We start from the raw sequence: 19,442 nt of genomic DNA, 5'->3' as shown, positions 1-19,442 counted from the left end.
AACATTCTAAACGATATTTAATTATCGGAGACGTTTTGGAATGATCATTGGTGATTTCATAAAAGACAGATACCCTTGATCACTAGTATGCTATTTTTGAAATTCATTTCTCTGAGTAAATATCCGAAATTTAGATTTCAAAACATGCTGTAAATAACGCCATGAGTGGTGATTTAGTAATGTGTAAAAAATGGTGCATTTACGATGTACCTAATTTTTAGTGGTCATTTTCAGTACTTTTGCTTGGCCTAAAATGCCAGTGGATGATATCACAGAAGAGGAAATTTCCCACCTTATTCAAAACTGTAAAGTGTATTTGTGTGGGTGACGTGTTTTTTATTTTATTTGACTTCAAAGTGAGGGTTGTAGAGGAGGGACATATATGTCCCTGTGGCATCCAGGGGGGTTAAAGCAAGTGCTGCAGGACAAATTACTTTCAGATGCAGGTCCTTGATATTGCATGTTGGTAAACAGCTGTTTTAAGTCGAGTTGATGCTGACAAAAATCATTTCTTGCTTACATTTATGCACAAGCCAGATATATGCAATGATTGACACAGCAATGAGACAGCTTCATTGCAAGTATTTAACTCAGATCACCATAGGTTTGTAGAAGAGTTCACAACATCACACCAATAACTCAGCGAGGACAGACATCACTAATTAGAAGAACAAAATATACAGCTTGTTGAATACTGAGTTTGGAACTTTGCAATGTGGAACTTTGCATTACGGCCCTGTTGGGACAGTGTAGGGTTCTCCAAACCTTGAACTAAATTTGAACTGATTGTTTGTGGAAGAGTTTACTTCAGCATGCCAAGCATGATATGGAATCCCAATAGTTTTTGAAGAAACATTAATAGTTCTGGCAGAGATTGGATAATCCATTTTATCCAGCGTATTGAACTTAATCTGTCCACTTTCTTATTCATATTTTGACAGTCTGCAATGTCAAATATAGATTAACACTTTAAGCCAAACGGGCACATCACATACTTTTTTGTTGCTATGCATTATATTGGTTTATAATTCAATTTTCGTTGTGTTCATTGAAATTCTTGCCTTCTGATTAGCTGAACTGGTCACTTGTTATTGCTTTCATTTCCCAATGAATGTAAAAAATTAAGCCACGCCCAAGGAGGCGGACTACTTTTATTACTATGGAATGTCGGGAATTCCACTATCACAGTAGAGGGAATTCCCTTTCTGCGCACGTGTATCGTCATGCACAGGACATTAAGCGAAATTCATGCATATTCATTGCCCAAACAACTCTTTGAGCCTGAAGGCCAAGAAGGAAATGAAACAGCAAACGTGCAGGCTCGCTCGCCTGTTCTTTTTCCCGCTGGCCTCGGTTCCACAACTTTTATGTCTTCATGGTTTCATTTCCAACTGTGTCTTCCCGTTCTTAGGGAACTTATGTTTGAATCTGGCAGTAACTGACCATGTCATTTGAAACCGCCGCCTTCTCCCGAACTTATTTGTTCCGGTTCGTTACCCTCTGACTGTTGCAGTTCTTCTCGCCTCTTGCCTTGATTGACAGGTCCTATGAACTTTGTTTTTATCAGACCCGTGAAGATTCCGGGGTAGAATAGGTCTTCAGCAACCCATGCTTGCCGTAAAAGGTGACTATGCTTGTCGTAAAAGGCGACTAACGGGATCAGGTGGTCAGGCTCGCTGACTTGGTTGATACATGTCATCGATCCCAATTGCGTGGATCGATGCTCATGATGTCAATCACTGGATTGTCTGGTCCAGACTCGATTATTTACAGACTGCCGTCATATAGCTGGAATATTGCTGAGTGAGGCGTTAAACAACAAACCAACCAACCAACTTGTTTTTATCATTCTCTCCGTTGATTGGCTACTGACTTTGTAGGCGTGTCATGTGATGTGCATAAATTAAAGTCACCTGATTCATGTCAAGCCACAGTATGTATTCCTACACCCGGAATGTTTATAAATGTTGTCATTTTTTCTGCTTCGATATATTAAACTGTTATTGGTTTAACTATTGTAGATAAAACATGTTTTCGTTGTCGAATTTAATTTTAAGCATTGACTGTGTATTTTTTTCGGTTCATTGAGGTATGAATCGAAAAACCGATGTGCAAACTTTTGAAAGAATCCGCTATGCGGATTAATACAGTTTGCACATCGGTTTTCCGATTCATACCTCAATGAACCGAAAGAAATACACAGACATTCCTTATATGTTAATGCCTTAACATAAATCTACAATAGACATTAATGGTCAAGCGATATCCATTTTCAATGTACAGATACAGATCTATAGATTTTCATCTCTTGGTGGATGCATATGGTAATACTCTTAAGGACTTGAGTTTTTCACTTTGATTTAATGTTGAAAATTTAATGTGATGAAAGTAAGCCATTTGGAAAGATATTTAGTCTTACTTTGGTCCCCCTTTGCCACAAGGCACTGTTTCCGAAAGTGTTTATGAATTGATAAGATGCATGATTACTTCACACCAACTGAACATTTCAGACACAAATAAAGAAAACAACCTCTGGGATGTCTGACTTCAAACTTTGTGGACCAAAACATCTTAGATGTGAACCGTACCATTTTGAATTGATCACAAAAAACAGCACTGTGTGCTCATAAGTGGTGCACTGATTGATGATATGATCAGTTTACTAATACATAAATATGTGCCAGAATTCACATAATTATTATACAAAGCCACATACTTTAGTAGTGTACATGAATAGCACTAAATAAGCGAAGTTAAGGTAATATGTATATTAGCTTGCTGTTCACTATTTGCTTGCAGATAGCTGTTGTCATCTATGTTCATAAAGATATATAGAGGTTATCACGCGAGTGTGTTTGGGGATGGTAAACATCCTGCATTAGGAATAAACATTGTTTTTAGCGAGCCTTGGCGACCTAAATACATAGTGTTTATTCCTAATACAGGATATTTACCATCCCCAAACACACAAGCATGATAACCTCTTTATCATATAATGTCATGCTTTAATTCTGTGCTTTAAAATCGCTTTCCCTCTCTCACAAACATTACCAAAACATTGCAAGTTTTCCTGGAATGCGCGCATTAATATTTATTACGTCACAGGGTAAGTGATGTGTCAGTCGGACAGTGACAGTAGCCAATATAGTTCCAACTGAAATCTGTTTCTTATACAGTGGCGAAGCAACATACACGCAAAACAACAGTTGTTTTTAATTGCCTTTCGCGGCAATCCATCGGTCTGTCCGCTAGAGTAACTGCCCTTTGTCAAAGGGAAGCTACTCTAACCCTAGTCTATGAGACATCACGGCCACGGTCAGACGTTGCTGACAGTCGGTCTGTCCTGTCATAACGTTAAGAAGTGTAGTCAGATGTACACACAGCGACAAAACCAAACAAGGTAACAATTCAAATATATTTCGGCCAAATCCAACTTTTTTAATTTGTGGAGAAGGTTTCAAGTCGCAGAGGTCTACAAGCACTGATATTGCTACTGATCCCGCTTGGCTAGGCCTCGCGCCCTCGCAAAATTGTTTGAAATTTATACCTCCAAAGTAGCCAAAACTTATAAAATGCCTTAGCTACGTCACAGTTAGACACTGATTTTCAGTATATTAGACTGTTCTTTTGATAATGATAGCAATTATCCCTGTTGTTTATCCAGATTCCCGATGGTTAATTTTGACTCGATCGCCGAATGACGAGGACGACGCCATGTTTGTTTATAAACAGTGAAAGTAGTCCTACTTGACCTTTGATATTTGCATCTCTATCCGCATATGACCCCAACGGATATCGTTTTTATCCGTTGGCTTTATCCTGCCGAGAAACCTGCCCATTATATGATAAAGTTATTTATTGTACAATCAACTTTCCAAGAAATATATGTTGAGCACAGGAGGATATTGCTGTAAAGAGCTTGAGGTCAGGCAGATATGATTCTATTTCAGCATACATCTTTATCGCACGAGTATCAGAAGCAGTGCAGGCTTTGTTAATTGGGTGCACAGATTAGATGACTAAGTACAAGTTGACACATTTTAGGATTTTGAAAAGGAGAGAAAGTACTTCGCATATAAAGAAGAGTATTTTGACATCATAGTTACATTGTTTTTTTCTATTTATGTACCCACCAAGGAAGTATACACATTTCATTTGTATCATCGGGGAGAGGGCGGGGTCAGGTAGCCTAGTGGTTAAAGCATTCGCTCGTCATGCCGAAGACCTGGGTTCGATTCCTGATATGGGTACAATGTGTGAAGCCCATTTCTGGTATTTCCCCGACTTGATATTGCTGGAATATTGCTAAAAGCGGCATAAAACCATACTCACTCACTCATCAGGGAGAATGAAGTTACACTGATTATGATGTCATGCGCCAGTTACATTAATTATGTCATCAATAGTCCACTCTTTTTTAGTTCTTATAGCAAAACAGGCTTTGGTTAAGATCTTCTTAAGACTCAAAATTTGAGGTTTGCTGCAATATAATGTTTTCAGAGTTCAAAAGTGTTTTCATTCATTTGTTCTGTTATAAAATGCTGAGATTTGCCTGGATTTTGTGGAACATTTTTTAATTACGTTGGTTATAGGTGGATACAAAGGAAATGGATTTTTTTACTTTATCATACTTGCGCTTGACTGCTAATAATTCTTTTTGGTCGAGTTGTAGTGCTTTTTAGATTCCATCTTCAAAGAGTGCAGTGACCTTATGTATATATATTTCTTTGGAAATTTCATATCACTGATTGTAGCTCCAGTGTTCCAACTGTAGTTTTGACTTGCCTAACCTTAACATGAATGGTGTTTTATACAGTGGGGCTGCAAGAGAAAACATGTTTTTGAATAGGGTTAGAATAGGCTGGGTTATTAGCTGTTGTTCAACTCTAAAATATTGATTGATTTCTCAATAGAAGGGAAGCAAATTTCTGGTAAACAAAATTATTGGAGGGCTGCTCACTCTCTTCCACTCAAATCACTTCTTGCTTCTTATTGTTTTGTGCATATATTTTTGCATGACTGAAAATGACTGTTATTGTCTAAAAAGTGCTCTAGCACGGTCACAGTCCAGCTTTCTAATTAAGAAAATTGCTAAAACGAAAAATACTGACAGTGGTGATTTGTTAGTGAATGTCATGAACACATGACCTGCTGGGCCTGATTTACAGCTTCGAGAAGGTTTGCTTCTTAGAGTAAAAAAAGATGGTTTCTGAGTAGTTACCCCACGAAATGTTTATCATTTATAAGGTTGTGTGTTTTTCTCCTCCATCCAACCAATTTGGCCCCATAAAATCTGTTATACCAAAATCTGTACCGTAATTGGTACAAACGTTTTTTTATTCATCTGGGCTTTGGTTTATACAACACCTCAAATCATTTCTAATAATGTACATGCTATCTTTCAGTTGAAAACCTGGAACACAATGATTTCATAGCACTGAGAAATATGCTCATAAGGTAAGTCACTCATGGTTCAAATTCATGAAATTTTGGATTATTTCGTACCAAATCGCATTTGAGATAGACTATGCATCTGTCACATGTAATGGTTGTTTCAAATGTCAAGGTCACTTTGAAGGCCATTCACTCATGAAATGACTTGTAAATAGTTACATTCAGGAAGTATTGTTGGCATGGAATGGAGACTTCATATATGTAAAACAACTAAGTTCGCAACAAGTAATTTTCTCTTGGCAGTTGAAGTTTGAGGTTGAAGGTCATGGTAATTAAACTGGAACTGCTTATTACTTTGTTATTAAGGAAGCCAAAGGTATATATAGGGACTTCTGTTCCAAAGTTGTTCTGCATTGGGCATGTGTTTTCTAAACACATAAGTGATAGTTTTAAACTGGAAGTGCTTGTATCTTTGTTAAGGTAGCTAGAGCTATGGAGACTTGCTGTTTCAAAGTTGTACTTCATTGGACATGTGTTTTTATAAACCAGAAGTGATGTTATTGAACCAGAAGTGATCATGGCATTGTTATCAAAATTGACCAATTTGAGCAAAATAAAAGTGTTATCCACAATTGCCTGACAAGGGCACTTAGTTTGGAATGCTGGATAAATCCTTGGGTTTTTCGCCAACAGTAAGTGATATTATTAAAATGGAAGTGTTTATAACTTTGTTATTAAGGTAGCTAGATGCATGGGACTTTCTGTTTCAAAGTTGTACTGCATTGGGTAAGTGTGATGTCAAATATCACCTGATGTGGTGAAGCTGAATTGGTTCATGATTTATGTTTTCTATTGGAGTTTTTTGCATTTGATCTGGAAAAAGTGGGGATGGGTCTACTTGTTTTTCATATGTAATGCAAATTAATGTCTTTCTAGTTTAAGAATAATGTTTGGAGTGCATAGTCAATCCAGGTGAGCTGTCTGGAGGTATTCAGTGGTCTAAAGATTGAGTATTTGGACTTTTTTTAGGACTCACATGCAGGACTTGAAGGATGTTACCAACAATGTCCACTATGAGAACTACCGCTACAGCAAACTGGCTCCTGTTGGGGGAGATGGGAAGGTTAAGCCAGGCTCACTCACAAAGTAAGATATTTATGGATGGTTAAAGTCACGAGACAGTATTTATCTGCAGCTGGAAATAAGTATGCTCAGAATCGAATGGATCATGGTTTACAGTTGCCAGCTGATAATATCTTGTTTAGCATCTGATGGATCATTGTGTTTAATAGCCAGCTGATAACCATTGTGTTCAGCATTTACTGGATCACTGGTTATAGAAGTCAGCTGATAACCATTGTGTTGAGCATTTACTGGATCACTGGATCATTGGTTATAGAAGCCAGCTGATAACCATTGTGTTCAGCGTTTACTGGATCACTGGATCATTGGTTATAGAAGTCAGCTGATTACCATTGTGTTGAGCATTTACTGGATCACTGGATCATTAGTTATAAAAGCCAGCTGATAACAATTGTGTTGAGCATTTACTGGATCACTGAATCATTGGTTATAGAAGCCAGCTGATAACCATAGTGTTCAGCGTTAACTAGGTCACTGGATCATTGGTTATAGAAGCCAGCTGATAACCATAGTGTTCAGCGTTAACTGGGTCACTGGATCATTGGTTATAGAAGCCAGCTGATAACCTTTGTGTTCAGTGTTTACTGGATCACTGGATCATTGGTTATAGAAGCCAGCTGATAACCATTGTGTTCAGTTTCTGATGGATCATTGTTTATGGCAGCCAATTGATAACCATTGTGTTCAGTATCTAGTTGATCATTTTTTATGGCAGCCAGCTGATATACATCGTGTTGAGTATCTACTGGATCATTGTGCATGGTAACCAGCTTATAACCATTGTGTTCAGTATCTACTGGATCATTGTTTTTGGTAGCCAGCTGATACCCATTGTGTTCAGTATCTACTGGATCATTGTTTTTAGTAGCCAGCTGATACCCATTGTGTTCAGTATCTACTGGATCATTGTTTTTAGTAGCCAGCTGATACCCATTGTGTTCAGTATCTACTGGATCATTGTTTATCGTAGCCAGCTGATAGTCATTGTGTTCAGTGTCTACTGGATCATTGTTTTTAGTAGCCAGCTGATACCCATTGTGTTCAGTATCTACTGGATCATTGTTTATGGTAGCCAGCTGATAGTCATTGTGTTCAGTATCTACTGGATCATTGTTTATGGTAGCCAGCTGATCGTCATTGTGTTCAGTGTCTACTGGATCATTGTTTTTAGTAGCCAGCTGATACCCATTGTGTTCAGTATCTACTGGATCATTGTTTTTAGTAGCCAGCTGATACCCATTGTGTTCAGTATCTACTGGATCATTGTTTATAGTAGCCAGCTGATAGTCATTGTGTTCAGTGTCTACTGGATCATTGTTTTTAGTAGCCAGCTGATACCCATTGTGTTCAGTATCTACTGGATCATTGTTTATGGTAGCCAGCTGATAACCATTGTGTTCAGCGTTTACTGGATCACTGGATCATTGGTTATAGAAGTCAGCTGATAACCATTGTGTTGAGCATTTACTGGATCACTGGATCATTGGTTATAAAAGCCAGCTGATAACAATTGTGTTGAGCATTTACTGGATCACTGAATCATTGGTTATAGAAGCCAGCTGATAACCATAGTGTTCAGCGTTAACTGGGTCACTGGATCATTGGTTATAGAAGCCAGCTGATAACCATAGTGTTCAGCGTTAACTGGGTCACTGGATCATTGGTTATAGAAGCCAGCTGATAACCATTGTGTTCAGCGTTTACTGGATCACTGGATCATTGTTTATGGCAGCCAATTGATAACCATTGTGTTCAGTATCTAGTTGATCATTTTTTATGGCAGCCAGCTGATATACATCGTGTTGAGTATCTACTGGATCATTGTGCATGGTAACCAGCTTATAACCATTGTGTTCAGTATCTACTGGATCATTGTTTTTGGTAGCCAGCTGATACCCATTGTGTTCAGTATCTACTGGATCATTGTTTTTGGTAGCCAGCTGATACCCATTGTGTTCAGTATCTACTGGATCATTGTTTTTAGTAGCCAGCTGATACCCATTGTGTTCAGTATCTACTGGATCATTGTTTATAGTAGCCAGCTGATAGTCATTGTGTTCAGTGTCTACTGGATCATTGTTTTTAGTAGCCAGCTGATACCCATTGTGTTCAGTATCTACTGGATCATTGTTTATGGTAGCCAGCTGATAGTCATTGTGTTCAGTGTCTACTGGATCATTGTTTATGGTAGCCAGCTGATCGTCATTGTGTTCAGTATCTACTGGATCATTGTTTTTAGTAGCCACCTTATACCCATTGTGTTCAGTATCTACTGGATCATTGTTTTTAGTAGCAAGCTGATACCCATTGTGTTCAGTATCTACTGGATCATTGTTTATAGTAGCCAGCTGATAGTCATTGTGTTCAGTGTCTACTGGATCATTGTTTTTAGTAGCCAGCTGATACCCAATTTGTTCAGTATCTACTGGATCATTGTTTTTAGTAGCCAGCTGATACCCATTGTGTTCAGTATCTACTGGATCATTGTTTATGGTAGCCAGCTGATAGTCATTGTGTTCAGTGTCTACTGGATCATTGGTTTTAGTAGCCATCTGATACCCATTGTGTTCAGTATCTCCTGGATCATTGTTTTTAGTAGCCAGCTGATAGTCATTGTGTTCAGAATCTACTGGATCATTGTTTATGGTAGCCAGCTGAAAACCATTGTGTTCAGTATCTACTTGATCATTGTTTTTGGTAGCCAGCTGATACCCATTGTGTTCAGTATCTACTGGATCATTGTTTATGGTAGCCAGCCTATAGTCATTGTGTTCAGTATCTACTGGATCATTGTTTTTAGTAGCCAGCTGATACCCATTGTGCTCAGTATCTACTGGATCATTGTTTTTAGTAGCCAGCTCATACCCATTGTGTCCAGTATCTACTGGATCATTGTTTTTCGTAGCCAGCTGATACCCATTGTGTTCAGTATTTACTGGATCATTGTTTTTAGTAGCCAGCTGAAAACCATTGTGTTCAGTATCTACTGGATCATTGTTTATCGTAGCCAGCTGATACCCATTGTGTTCAGTATCTACTGGATCATTGTTTTTGGAAGCCAGCTGATAGTCATTGTGTTCAGAATCTACTGGATCATTGTTTATGGTAGCCAGCTGATACCCATTGTGTTCAGTATCTACTGGATCATTGTATTTAGTAGCCAGCTGAAAACCATTGTGTTCAGTATCTACTGGATCATTGTTTTTCGTAGCCGGCTGATACCCATTGTGTTCAGTATCTACTGGATCATTGTTTTTCGTAGCCAGCTGATAGTCATTGTGTTCAGTATCTACTGGATCAATGTTTATAGTAGCCAGCTGATACCCATTGTGTTCAGTATCTACTGGATCATTGTTTTGGTAGCCAGCTGATAGTCATTGTGTTCAGAATCTACTGGATCATTGTTTATAGTAGCCAGCTGATAATCATTGTGTTCAGAATCTGTTATTTATGGTTTGCAACTTATGATGATTTTGTACAGAGACCCACTGACCCAGATGGCAGAAGAGAAACGTGAGCATGACCTCAAGATGAAGAAAATGGAGGCTGAGATGGAACAAGTTTTTGAGATGAAAGTCAAAGAGAAAAAACAAAAGCTGAAGGACAGTGAGGCAGATGTGAGTATACACAGAGATCATCAGACTGTTTTTTAAAAAGGTACGTTGAAACAGGCTCCTAAGCAATCCTGTTAGTATGATTTTGTTATCACTGTGAAAGTCGCATGGAAGAGTGATCCAGATATTTATTATTCCTATGAATACAAAACCTTTATTACATCATTGACATAATTCCTGTATTTTGGCAGTCATCAAATTATAAAATCTTCAGATTTTCAACAGAAGTCTTCTTGACTGTCAACTATGTAGAAATAGTTGTGCAACAGATACTAGCAGGGCTCCAGATACTTTTTCAGCATCTTGAGTATGTACTCCTTGTTATATCAATATAGGAGTACTGGCAAGACTAAAGAGTACACCTAAGAGTACTGAATGGAATTTAATGGATTAATCTTAAATGTCATTTTAATATGCACCACATCATTGCTACTCTTGGGTAAACAGGTTCATAAACAATAAATAATGCTTTTTCAGTTGTAAATGGGGGGGGGGGGGGGGGGAATTCGAGTATTATGAGCAAATATTTTTTACAGTGTTCCCCTTAAGCAAAGTCAAGTAAACGGATTGGTGATAGCAAACTTAGTCAATACAAATTTGAAATTTGAGATAAATCATGACTAGACATCACTAGTCTTATTTTAGTTGCAGCTTTGTTATGTATATTTGAAATGATAATAACCATATTATAAAGCGTAGTAAGAGATGCCGTTTACCATCTGTGCAGATAAGGGTGGTCTTATACACAGTCTTCTTGATAGCAGTCAGTATACCACCTTTAGTATCGTGATGATAGTAATCAGCTGTCAATATTCTGCCTTCAGTATGACGACCCAAGTCAATATTCTATGCTAAGTGTTATGACCCTATTAATCAGTTGTCAGCACTCTACCTTCAGTAATAATTATCCTCGTATTTAGCTGTCTGTACTCCACCTTCAGTATGACAACCCTACTATTCAACTGTCAGTACTCTACTTTCAGTATTATTACCCTAGTATTCAGCTGTCAGTAAGTATACTATTAGTTATAGGTGTCTTTAGTTGTTGTATAAAGTGTGTCTACGTTAGCAGAATAATGTTGGGAAAGATGTAAAGTTTACATTATCTAGTATCTTTATTGCACATGTCATGTAAAAATTGAAAACTTGACACTTACAACCTGTATAAATGACAGATCCAGTACATATGATTCCGATACAACAGTTAAATGTAAACACAAACCTTAACAATGGAACATGTTAGGCACTAAATGTGAACGTTTAAACACTCATTATAGCTAAAATGGATAGTTATCATAAAAATGCCTGCATGTTATCAGAAATCTGCGGGCCACTGTAATGTGATAGCAGCCCACGTTTCCCTCGCGACAGGCTGCAATTGTTATGCGATGTCATTTGTTCCACATTTCTATTTTGTGACGTCATCCTATATTATGTTCTATGATGTTCTATAAGTAAACCAGTGAGGTTTTTTTTATCCTGCCGATAATATTTCGTTAGTTGTCCGGGAGTGGTGTGGAGATTAGGAAACTCACGGCAGAACAGAGAGGTTCTCTCTGTATATTGGAAGTCCAGATCAGAAAACGTATCAGAGTTAAGAGTTGATCAGAAATATTATCAGGCTCCTCGATGCTTCCTTTAGGTATGTGTTGTATTTAAGTAATACAGGCAACAAGACACTATCTGAGGACCTTGAATGTATATTTATGATAACTTCCATCATAGATAAATGGACTTGAGCAACCAAGCTAACTTGTACTTTGAGAGAGCTAACATCATCCCCGGAACCAAGGAGTGGTTGATCAGAACAAGTGACCAAGGGAGAAGGGTATTGTACCCGACTCCTAAGGTTAAAGTAACTGCACCCTATTTTGGATTGCATTAGAGCATTTCGCTGCTGGGGTCATGTGTTCGAGACGCAGAGTACTTAAGGAATTTTTTTTTAAATGGAAATAAAAATGAAACATGCAGCAGACTTTATGATAATGTGGGTGGTGCCTGAGAACCAAGACCATTTTTTATATGCCTGGAAGAGTAACTTAGAGGTTGAATATGTGAGTATTTGGGGGAGTTTAGGAAAATGGTGTGACAGGGAGACTTCTGTTTTAGCATATATACATATGTGTTTCTAGTTTCTGAACCTTTTCACAGATACAGTTGACAGAAATATTCTTATATTTGATGTGGATACTGAAATACAAATGCCACCATAATCTCAGAAGGCTCAGAGTTGAAACTTTGTTTAAGGAGATTTAGCTGTTGCTTTTTATTATGCATAGTTACATATTACATTAATTGTTGCAGATTGAGAAACTGTTGTAGTTTCATTACCTAATAGTGGTGAGTTTATGCAGAAAATACAAAGTTTCTGTATTATGAAAAACTGTTAAGTACATATCTAGGCTATAATACCATTGCACTGTTTAAGTGTCTAACATTTTGTATTGTGGCTCTTCTGACAAGAGTTTAAGATGAGTATTGTTTTCATGTCAACAGCTTCAGAAGCGAGCAGAGCAGATGAAGAAGAGTTTAGAGCAGCAGCAAAAAGAATTGGATGACAAGTACAAAGTGTTTGAAAAGGAAAGGCAAACATGGGAAGAACAGTATGGGGAAAGAAGGAGATCACTAGAGAATGCTAAAGAGTGAGTCAAGAGATGAGTCAGCTCTTTAGCTCACCTGACTGAAAGTCAAGTGAGCTTATGGCAGAGTGAATTGTCCATCATGCCATTCCTTTCATTCATTCTTAGTTTGTACATTTCCGACATCACATGACCTATGAAGCTGGAATTTTTTTTTGTAAACGATCACAGCTATTAGTCCAGTAGGAAGCTGGGGTGCCCATGCACCAAAAGATGTATTTTTCTAACTTACATTTTTGTAATCCCCATAGTGTCTAGTAAATGAATTTTGATCTTCCCAAAGCAAAATATTGGCCCATGGTGTCCATTGGTGGCCATATTGAATTTCTGAAACAAAAATCGATAGTCAGCATAGACTTGGCACATAAACATATGAGACCATTTTTTAGACTATTTTGAGCACAAGAAAGTGATTGAAGGGGTTAAGTTCATGATAAAAATATTATCTAAACAAGTTGGGTACACTAAAATAGAAAAACTTGAAAAAATCAGTATATACATACAAGGCAAATTCCTATTGTTTCCATGAAGTCTTTAAAGAACAGTATTAAATGTACTTGGATTGATAGCTATTCGTAAAAATAACAAATTATGAGTTTCATTTGGTCACAGTAAAAAATAAATGATTATACTGCTTGTGCAAACTACACGTTGTAAGGTATGATTTGTTTGCCTCACTACATCTAATCATGGCACATAAACACATGAGACTATTTTGGTGTGTAAATTGGTCATGAGAAAGTTATTGAAATAGTAATTTTTATGATAAAAAGATTATTTAAACAAATTGGTTACATTAAAACATGAACAACCTTAAAAATCAGCGTAAGCGGTACGGCATCAATAGAATTCTAATGTTCTGGTTAATGTCCCTGTCATATGAAGCTCTAGATACATTCTGCCAGGCCTACTGTCAAACTATTCCCAATCGGACATTTTGTACATATCTCTTGACACCAACAGCGGTTACCCGGGTAGGATCGGGTAATAGGGGTGTGGGTACCCGGGTAGTATATTTGGACTCGTCCCAGCCCTAACTACTGTCATTTTACAACTTATCATCCTGAAAAAATAAAAAAATAAGAATAAGAATAAAAATCCCAAGTCAACAAATGAGCTTCAGTGCCGTGGCACTGTTTTAAATTTTGTTATTAATGTTTTGATATTTATGTCCAGTATCTTTAATGTACATGCAATTAGGATGTCTGTTGTATAGAAACTTTTGTTACTGTTGGGTATTGTTGGTTTCCTAAATCTTATTACATATGTGATCTAATGTTGCAAATATTCCAGAACAAAATGAATGAGTGACAGCCTCATGTCTCTTTTTTACACTTTCTGAAGGACAACAAAGTATAAATATCGTACTGTTGTTGATTTAGTGATAGCACAATTATGATCTGGACTAACATACGCCTATCTGTCTGCCAAATGTATAGGCCGGATTGCAGCAGGTAATGGTTGATGCAGCAATAACACTTCACTAGTTTTCATTGGCATCTAAAGTCACTTAACGCCACTAATTTTATGTTCAGTCTAACACTGGTGTGTTCACATTAGTTTTTTAAGTTTATGTTGTTATCTAATATGAAGGCCATTATTCAACCACTTCTGTTCAAACTGTTATGGGCTGAACACATGTTTCAGCTTTGGTTACCTTCGTTGGACCTCTGCACTTAGAATCATGATCCAGTCCAACATTTCCTTACACCATAAACCTTACCTTCCCAGAAACCAATGGACCAGTAAAGCTAGAACTTAACATGCTTATTTCCACCAATGATGACATCTAAAGTTCAAGAGGTTTGAATCAGATTTTCAATATGCAGCCATATTGAAAAAATACTATTTATGGCCATAACCCAACTATTTCTTTTCAAACTGGAATGAAATTTGGTACATGTGTAGTTTGCAATGGTGGTCTTCAGGGCGCACGGGTGGCTCAGTCGTCTAAGATGCCGCAATTCGCTATGCCAGAAACCTATGATTGTGGGTTCGAATCCCGGTTCGACCCGATTATGTTTCTAGGTTTGTCAGCACCATACCCGTGCTCGTGGGTTTCACGGAAGTGGTAAACCTCTGAGACCTGCATCACTTAGGGCTTTCCTCCCACATTAAGCTGACACTCCGCAATGTAACTGGAATGCTGTTAAAAGCAATATTAAACCCAACTCACTCACTCACTAATGGTGGTCTTCATGTATTCCCCTTTTTTGCAATATCTAAATTTAATCTGTTTTTACCAAGCTCTTGAATTCTCTCAAAAGAAATATTCGGCTCTGTGGACCTCTTCTCCCCTGAATTTGCAAGGCATGTATGTGTCTCCTTGGAATGAGACAATATTATGTTCAAATCTTTTTCTTTTTGTCTTCGTTTATTAAAATATTTTAATATCAATGCTGACAGCCACTTTTTTTAGATTTAGCCTTCTGAAGACAACTGTTGATAAAATAGCGATGTGAGTTACAGTGACTGTGGGGCATTACTTTTTATTTGGTTTGTCTGTCAGTCCATCCGATTTTCAATGGAGACATATTTTTCAAACACTATTTAAGTGAGAGAAATAAAATTTTACACACTGATGTTACTGGACACAATCTCAAATGAGGCCTTATGGCCTTTGCTTACAGAGTTAGCTCAATGCTTTTTATATTGCATGATATGGGGACACACTTTCTCGGAAAGTTCTGAAGTTTCATGAATTCAACTTTGCAAAAAAAATAGCTTATCAGCTAAGTCTGAGTTCGAGAATTGGTGTCATAATTTTTTTTCCCTGAAACAGTCCTTTTGTGTGTATTAATTTCACATTTAATCATTTTTTCAGATGACATTAAGTAAACCTAGTGCCTATTTCTGATTAAGGTTTTTTAGGATACTTTTTTAATAGTTAACATAACTTCCATAACACTGTTTTTTGGTTAAATTCTACAATACATTTGGTAGTGCGTTATTTTATAACTCAGATACAGTAATCACTTTCACATATGTCGTACCTTTGCTCCCTTGCACTACCACTGATTCAGAAAACAGTGCCACACATACACTTTGACGTTTTAAAGAAATTAATGTGCAACCATTCTTGAACCATCAATAAGACTCTGACAGTCATTAATGCTGTCAATGCTACTGTCGAAGACAGTTGACATGCGCATTGTCAAAGGACACACCCAAATGAAACTCGCAATAACTATTTAATGAGTAGGCTTCGCGTATCATTTAAGTTACGTGTGGTATGCATTAATGCTAAGCTTGCAAAATGTCAAAACTTTCAGTAGTTTATTTACCTAAAAAAAAAGTTAAGACAGTATCAGCCAAACATCTTGGCACACAACAACAATAAACAGGCATTGTTTATTTATATTTTATTCACATTTAGCAGCAATGAGTCCTATATTTTCTTTATAATTTTGACATTTTTCAGATTCGATTATGTTTTTTTGATGAAAAGAAAACACCCAAGTTCCCTAATTTCTTAAAATTAGCAACTTTGGGTATAATAAATTACAAACATATAAACGTGTGATGTGAATTGTAACATCATCGATTCGATGAAAGTTGTACGATCATGGCAACGGCAATAAACAAATAAATTCACATGCATCATGATCCCGTAATACTATTACAATCCATTTTATATATCTAAATTTTTTTTTAGAATTATTGACACGGATGTATAAATCTTTGTAAAAAAAAGTAACTCCTTTTTATCGAGTTTGCTAATGATATCGTTTGATAAACTTTTGGACGCTGACATGCTGTTGACAAATGTAAGTAACGTGTTTGGGCGAAGCCTATCCTGCGATTTTTTAACAAAATCAACAAACACTGCGAATTATGAAAAATATTGGATGATACACAAAATCTGAACATTCTAGGTAAACCATTCAATAGCAAAGTAATGCAATTTTATTTGACTTTTCTGAAACCAGAAGCACGCACCGCATGTCACACATGAAAGTAAAATATGCAAAAGTTGGTAAGCTATCATCAAGAAAATTCTGAAATAGATTCAAATTCAAAGGAAATGACTAATAATAATAACAATAATTTACTAATTATCGTCACCTGTTTAGCAGACCTGGGTAGCAGTCTTCACTCCTATTTGTTTCATATTTCTTCGTGATTGCTGCCAGTGCATAACATCAAATTTGTAAGTCTAAATCTGAAAACCGAGAGGATTCCACACTCGATGATTTTAAAATAATTTTCTGAAAACAGCGACAGCGGGGAGAGATATGCACAACAGATTGATATCCCATTATAATAACAACATAATATTGTTATTGGTCTGTCATTGCAAGAAGGACAATTTAGAATGTTTACCCCCCTCCCAAATCTTCAGAAAGCATATAACTAGGTCCACGGCAACTGGATGAATGTTGCGCCCATGTGCTTTTGTACCCCCCAAAAAGTGACATCTTGTCACTGAAGAAGAGGCCAGTTAAATTGGTAAACCCTAAGTTAATTTTAGTGTTTTGATAGGAAAATGATTATAAAAAACTTTTTGATACATAAATTACGGGTACATGTATCTTTGAAACTAATACAAAATTATAGAGTCGAACATCTTTACCTGGGCTCACCCTAACTCCACACCTACAGGGCTGGGGTGCACATGAAGATCAGCTACCCATGCTTGCCATAAAAGTCTACTATGTTTGTCATAAGAGGCGACTAAAGGGATCGGAATGTCAGGCTCACTGACTTGGTTGATGCATGTTATTGATACCAATTGCATGGATCGATGCTCATGATATCAATCACTGGATTGTCTGGTCCAGACTTGATTATATATAGACCGCCGTCTTATAGCTGAAATATTGCTGAGTGCGGCGTTAAACAACAAACCAACCAACTACAGGACCAAACAGCCTCAGGGCTGTGGTTCGACACACAGCGTACCTGGAACACTCAACTCACAATCTCTACCGACAGTTTCAGTTCTTTCATCTAATGGTTCGTCGGGGGCTACAATTTCTAGTCTGGCACATCCCTGAATGTCGGAACATTCTGGCGGATGCATTATCCAGACTCCACCCAGAGGCGTTTCAGCTGGTGTATCAGCAGTTTGGTCAAAAGGGCTAAAAGCGTACACTTTTCCACCTCCTGTACTACTTCCCAGGTTGATACACAAAATAAAAGCAAACAAGAGCCTCACTCCGATTTTGGTCATGCGAGGTGGCCGGCGAGGGGGTGGTTTGTAGATATCATAAGCCTGACAGAAAACAATCCACTACCCCTGCAAATGACTCTCCCCATAAAGGCAAATTAGGAGTGGTCGAATCTACTTATCCACCCCCACAGCAAACTACCACACCCAGGCAGATTTCACCTGCATACTTGATTCGTCTTAAAAAAGCATTGAGCACTGAGGACTTTTTGGCGCAGGCAGCTAAAGCCATTGCCTTGTCACACACCCATTTTGGGGGGATATATGACGATAAATGGCGATCATTTGAAACCTTCTGTGAGGCAAAAAAATCAAGATCCCACCACTTGTAGTGAGAAGTGAATGTGTATTAGTGTATACATATATGCTTTTGATTTTGACCTACTGCCAACTGGCTCTTGCTACCCTCCTTGCAATCTTGACAACATATGCGAACACTTCCATCCCCGCCCTCTACGCTACTAACCCTGTTTGATGTAGTGAGTGAGTTGTGTTTAACGCTGCTTTTAACAGTATTCCAGTTATATCACGGGATGTCAGCTTAATGTGGGAGGCAAGCGCAAAGCGATGCAGGTCTTAGACGTGACACCCACGAGCACTGGTATGGTGCTAACAAACCTAGAAACATAATCGGGGCGAACTGGGATTCAAACCCACAATCATAGGGTTCTGGCATGCCCAAGGGATGCAACTCTGCTTGTTTGATGTATTTTTGGAGGATACATGGTTCCTGGCACTTCCATTATGTGTTTGTTAAATCTTCATACACATGCAAGGGTGCAAAGGTAAAATGGGAAAAAAAATCAACAACAAAAGCAACATATGTCTCCACTGTTGCTCATACTTTTGAAGAAAGGTTTGTCTTGTCCAGATTCCAGTTAAAAGTATGAGCTTTAACCATGGTGATAAATTTTGGCTATATGGCCAAGCAAACTGACACAATTAATACAATGAAACCCAATCACTGCTCTGATATGAGTAAAAACGTTGAAAAGTGCAAAACAAATAGTTAAATGGTTATTTTTCTTGGAAAAATGGTTAGTATGTGGCCAGGCTCAGTGTTCAAGGAATTGAAGAAAGTTATTGACAGCAGTAACATCGTCATCAGAGATTGAGATGGGCCTGGACTGTACTCTCCCCAGACATGTCCCCCTTATGGACCCCTCATGGATGTTATGTATCGCTGTCGGCCACATCGTCCAGCCAACCGGCAAGAACTGATGCAGGCACTCAAAGAAGAATGGCGGCCTTTTCCGCATGACTTCATCAGACGACTAACTTTTTCTGTGCGTCTTGTAGCAGGGGGTAATACACACTATTAATGTGGTGTGTCATTGAACATGAGCAATTTTAGATGTGTGTGCCCTTTGTGCATTATGTTGGAAACTTGTTTTTTCTACCCCACCTCAATTCAGGCAATTGTCATGCCAGTATCGAATGCTGTCATTTTCAGTGTTGCTTTCATTGAGTATTTGATCTTTT

At 37.8% G+C, this 19,442-nt stretch overlaps 1 protein-coding gene across 3 annotated transcripts in view; it reads left to right on the top strand.

The window, feature by feature from the left end:
* LOC124123237 (septin-7-like) overlaps positions 1-19,442 on the top strand; it is a 112,450-nt gene that overhangs the window by 89,846 nt on the left and 3,162 nt on the right. For all 3 annotated transcript variants that reach the window (XM_046486539.2, XM_046486538.2, XM_046486537.2), the window contains 4 exons: positions 5,406-5,457; positions 6,424-6,540; positions 10,019-10,154; positions 12,648-12,793. In XM_046486539.2, the coding sequence (XP_046342495.1) occupies positions 5,406-5,457; positions 6,424-6,540; positions 10,019-10,154; positions 12,648-12,793 (451 nt within the window). The remainder of the gene's footprint in view (positions 1-5,405; positions 5,458-6,423; positions 6,541-10,018; positions 10,155-12,647; positions 12,794-19,442) is intronic.

The sequence above is a fragment of the Haliotis rufescens genome, unplaced genomic scaffold, assembly GCF_023055435.1.
Source record: "Haliotis rufescens isolate VD_foot unplaced genomic scaffold, xgHalRufe1.0.p SCAF_19, whole genome shotgun sequence".
Classification (NCBI taxonomy): domain Eukaryota; kingdom Metazoa; phylum Mollusca; class Gastropoda; order Lepetellida; family Haliotidae; genus Haliotis; species Haliotis rufescens.
The sequence above is the reverse complement of the archived record's forward strand: the minus strand, read 5'-3'. Positions and strand labels throughout refer to the sequence as shown.